Below are 5,166 nucleotides of genomic sequence, written 5' to 3' on the forward strand. Positions count from 1 at the left end.
CCGATGAGGTGAGTGCTCCCTGATGCATTTTACTGCTGGGCTTCCAGATCGTTCATTCTGTTCTAGTCGCAATGTTTCCGAATGGAAACTTTCATCTGATTTCCTCCGAATCGCCTTATCTCTTCTGATACCATTCACTGTGGCCACAGGTCGATCCGAGCATCATGAAAGAAGAACTCAAAGCCGATGAGGACATCTCATTCCGGAACGCCAGCTTCACGTGGGGAGATGACGAGAATCCCGTTCTGAAGAATCTCAATTTTTCCATAAAGAAAGGGGAACTGGTCGCCGTCGTAGGTTCCGTGGCTGCCGGGAAATCATCGCTCATCCAGGCGATCATCGGTGAACTCATTCCCACCTCTGGGTCAGTCAGCCGGAGAAAAGAGGTTGGTTTCTCTGGATCAGAATCTCCCGTTCGGAGCATCCCCTAGAAGTGCCGTGTGATCCGAAGTTCCTGTTTTGGAGAATCTAACCCCGACTCCTCATTTTCAGCGTAAGATCGGCTACGTTCCGCAACAAGCCTGGATTTTGAACAGCACGGTACGGAAAAACATCCTCTTCGGATGCGCCTACGCAGCTCGAAGATACCGGGATATCGTGAAGGAATGTTGTCTGCTCCCCGATTTGAAAATCCTCCAAGCCGGTGATTCGACGGAAATCGGGGAAAAGGGAGTAAACCTGTCCGGAGGCCAAAAGCAAAGAGTCTCTCTTGCGAGGGCGGTTTACCTGGATGTGAGTGTGCATGTTCAGAGCTGAAGTTGGCATCAAGATTGCCGGCTCGTTCAGTGAGATTCTGAGTCCATCTCGAATTTTCAGGCTGATATCTATCTTCTGGATGATCCGCTCAGTGCTGTGGACGCTCACGTAGCTTACGACCTATTCAATGACGTGGTCGGCCCGAAAGGTATCCTCAGCGGGAAGACGCGTATTCTCGTCACCCACTCGGTCGCCGTTCTGCCCCATGTAGACAGGATCATTGTCTTGGAGGACGGAGAGGTCACACACCGGGGCACGTATGATGAGATCATGAGCCAAAACGTTCGCCTCAAGGAGCTCGTCGAGACACATGCGAACACGGGCAGCGAGAACTCCGTCCACGATGAGGTTTCACGAGGCAGCGACGAGCCGTCTACAAGATTGTTAGTACGGCTAGCTCATCCTCCTTCGCCTGATGGTGGAGGCAAGCTCTGTCTTGGAGTACATCTCTGACTTCCCACTTGATAAATTACAGCCGAAAACGCACGCGGTCGGTCGACAGCGTCTCTTCGAATGTCAGCGGCTGCGTAGAGCGCCAAATGCCCGACATTCCTTTCGGGAAACTCATCGAGGAAGAAGAAATGGAGGTTAGGAGGACCCGAACTGCATGATTTGTTTATGGAGAATGTCATCCGACCCATTATTCATTCAATTGAATTCCGCAGGTTGGCGTGGTTCGATGGAGAGTTTATTTCGAGTTTCTGTGGCATTTCGGTATCATCGGAACTATCCTGGGGCTCACTTGTTATGCCCTTTCCAAAGCTGCCGATCTCTGGTCGCTTCTTTACATAACGACCTACAGCAAAGAGATAGAGAGTAATATCGAGTTTTCTTATCGCTGAATCCACGAGCGAACTTCAGAAATCATGTATCAATTATTGCCGAATGATATCGCGATGAAATCTAACTGACGTCTGATCCCGATCGCAGTAAAGAACGGAACTACCCCAGAGGACATGTGGTCCCACATGCAAATATACATCGCCATAGGATCCTCCCAAGGCGTAGCGATGCTTGCTGCCCTTACAGTCCTCTCGTTGGGCTGCATCTGGACTTCGACATCCCTCCACAACAAGATGCTCGACGCGGTGATGAAAGCTCCCATGAGTTTCTTCGATGCCACGCCAACGGGTCGAATTCTGAACCGGTGAGTCCGAATCGGAAGAGAGAGCTCTGCCAGGACACTCCGGAACGTTTATTCCGGAGAGGTTCCTTAAGCTGTATAAGTCAGTTGAAGTGCTGGGTGTCGCTCCCGGAAGACGTTTCGTGCAAATGCAGCATTCGGGATTTGAATAGTTCACGCCAGAAAGTCGCGGAAGGAAGCGCCGAGAGAACTTTTTCCAGAGGGAGAGCCTGGACTTGTCAAGTCGGATACCCGGGAGCGTCATTCCCGAGAAATATCATCGGAAGCACAAATTGAAACCATCTCTCTCAACGAGAAAATCCTGTAAAAGCGAATAATCGCTTCCCGCCTATCTTCCAGGTTCAGCAGAGACGTCGATGAGCTCGACGTCAGCCTTTATATGAACGGCGACGGCTTCATAACAACTTGGACGGTTTTGCTGGTCACCTTGATTTATATCTGCATACACCTACCGTATGTCCTGATATTCTTGATACCCCTATTCGCCTTTTTCCTGGGCATTCAGGTGAGCTACAAACAAAAAAAACAAATATCATCCGTATCCGGCAATCCGGTACCTATATCATGCTCACAATGCTCGGTTCATGAGTGCTCGGCCAGCGCTACGGCAGAATCTCAGAAATCTATCAAAACTCTTGCAGAGATTCTACGTGGCCTCATCAGGGCAAATCAAACGCTTGAACGCGGTGACCAAATCTCCAGTCCTGAATTGCTTCAACGAAAGCATAGCGGGAACCACGAGCATACGCGCCTATAACGTCCAGAATAGTTTCATAAGTAAGCACATGAGGCTTCTCGACAACAATCAGAACTGTCTCTTCCACGAATTCAATGGCTACAGGTGAGTTCCCTTTCATTGCGTGGATTCATTATAATTGCAATTTTCCGATTGCGGGCAAAGGATTACGGAGGCAGGGCTATCGCGACGGCTCTCGCGGATCTTTTAGCTGAACACGAATACTTTCCTAAAACAGATGGCTTGCCATCCGGCTCAATGTAGTGGGATCATTCATCGACGTGGCAGTCTGCGGGATGCTCATCTATTTCCGAGGCTCGATGCCCACCGAGATCGCTTCTCTGCTGTTCACCTGTTCCCTTCGAGCCTCTGATGCTTTCGCGTGGATCGTGAGAATGGGTGCCCAGGTGATTGACGCCATTCATGAATTGTTGCGAACGCCTTTGAAGGCCTAAGGACGCATCAAATTCCCCATCGTTGACGGTGCGGCCACTGACCCGGATCTGCCCACAGGTTGAAAACTCCTTGGTCTCGGCCGAGAGAGTTATGGATTACACCAAGACGAAACCGGAAGCTCCTTGGTATCTCGACCGAGAGCCCGAACCTGAATGGCCCTCAGAAGGCCAGGTGCGTTTTGAAAATTATTCGACGAGGTATAAAGAAAACCTCGACCTTGTTTTGAAGAAGATAAACCTCGAGATCCTGTCCGGGGAGAAGGTTGGCATCGTCGGACGCACAGGAGCGGGAAAAAGCTCCCTCACGCTGGCCCTGTTGCGAATTCTCGAAGCAGTCGAAGGCAAGATAACGATCGACGGGACCGACATCTCCGAGTGAGTCACTTCGAAGTTTTCCGACTCACAAGTCTATCGAGCGTAGTTTTCCGCGCGCTTGAGCGTTAAGATGACTCTGTTCTCCAGATTGGGTCTCAATGCTCTCCGATCCAGATTAGCGATCATTCCACAAGATCCAGTTTTGTTCGGTGGGACTCTGAGAGAGAACGTCGACCCAGAAGAGCGGTACTCGGACGAAGCACTTTGGGCTGCATTGGAAAAAGCTCATCTGAAAAGCGCGGCCAAGCCGCTGTCGCACAAAATCGAAGAAGGTCAGCCCGGAGCTCAAGTCCTAACATAGGGTGCATTCGGACGGTTGGAGCACAAACGGACGCTCGCTCGCTCGCTCAATAAGACGACAACACTCATTTCAGGGGGCTCGAATCTCTCTGTCGGCGAGCGGCAGCTCGTTTGTCTAGCTCGAGCGCTTCTGAGGAATTCAAAAATCCTCATTCTCGACGAAGCTACCGCCGCCGTCGACTTGGAGACGGACGCGCTCATCCAGAAGACGATCAGACATGACTTCGGAGGCAGTACCGTCATAACAATCGCTCACAGATTGCACACAATAATGGATTACGATAAGTAAGCGGCTAGACGACTGGAGAGAGCGATTTGGACTGAGATATGCCTGGACTTCAATTGATCTGAATTTCCCTGACAGAATCGTCGTTCTGGACCAGGGAGAAATCAGAGAAGTCGGTTCACCCAGAGAACTCCTTCAAGATCCAGACGGAGTCTTCAGCTCGATGGCCAGAGACGCGAATATCCGAATCGATTCGTGAAGCGGCATCGTGGTTGCTCATTCATGTGATTCTTCCAGGACCGGCCTAAGAGGTCGAGCAAACGCGCTGCTCGAAATAAGTCGGATTTCCTTTGATCCCATTTATGTACATTCAATCGAGCGCGATGACGGGCGGAGTCGCGGGTTCCGACTCGAGCCACGCAAAGATCATGAATAAATTGAAAATGCTATTTATTATCGGATTTTCTTCTGCTACTCCCGATGGAAGCAGCGGCGGCGATCCAATACTGACCTCGGTGCTTTTCTGAGGATCCTTAAACTGGACTCGCGTGCTCGGAGAAACAGTATACCCAACAGAGATTACAACGGAAGGAAATCGTAGGCTCCTGTTCCCCCGCAGCGGTCCCCGGAACACGTTTTACACCGATCTCCTGGAGCAACTTCGATACCCTCAACGCGACGAGTAAACATGAACGCGGTCAAATGAATGATCTTCGGGAGCATTTACTCGCTCCGAATATCGGAGCTGATTCCTTCGAGTGTGTCATCTGTTCTGCGGAAGACAGCGATGTAAAATCATCGAGCGGCTCCGGATGCCTCTTCATTTCTCCTCAAGCTCGCCGAGACACGCGGGATGGTCTACGTCTATGTACCCGCTATGATGTCGGGGGAACTAGCTGGGCATACCCTGCGATCGGTTCGATAGAAATTGGATGGACTCAAGATCACTTGGGAGCCGAATTTTTGAATGAAGAGCCATTCACCGGGTTCGGGAACGATAGTATGCGGGACACCTTTCCAATGAGGCTCTGCTCACTGGCGTAGAGATTTGCAAGAGGGTCGAGTGCTCAAGGAGGGGCACACTGCGAAGATTCAGGAGGTGTGTTTCAGTTTAGCTCATGAGCTTTGGACTCATGAGGCCGCAGTTATTCATGATGACTCGTCACGCAGACTC

At 50.8% G+C, this 5,166-nt stretch overlaps 1 protein-coding gene across 1 annotated transcript; it reads left to right on the plus strand.

Annotated features, from left to right (window-relative positions):
- Positions 1-149: 149 nt before the first annotated feature.
- On the plus strand, positions 150-4,445 carry LOC100908576 (canalicular multispecific organic anion transporter 1; the record flags this gene model as incomplete). The annotated part of the gene is made up of 13 exons (XM_003738664.2): positions 150-386; positions 493-732; positions 817-1,139; positions 1,232-1,343; positions 1,422-1,572; positions 1,687-1,903; positions 2,240-2,405; positions 2,542-2,741; positions 2,875-3,043; positions 3,150-3,466; positions 3,554-3,738; positions 3,841-4,051; positions 4,131-4,445. Coding segments are annotated over 13 exons (2,649 nt in total), but the record flags the coding sequence as incomplete, so codon positions are not given.
- Between the last annotated feature and the right edge of the window lie 721 nt (positions 4,446-5,166).

The sequence above is a fragment of the Galendromus occidentalis genome, unplaced genomic scaffold (genome assembly GCF_000255335.2).
Source record: "Galendromus occidentalis unplaced genomic scaffold, Mocc_1.1 scf7180000076294, whole genome shotgun sequence".
In the NCBI taxonomy this organism is placed as follows: Eukaryota; Metazoa; Arthropoda; class Arachnida; order Mesostigmata; family Phytoseiidae; genus Galendromus; species Galendromus occidentalis.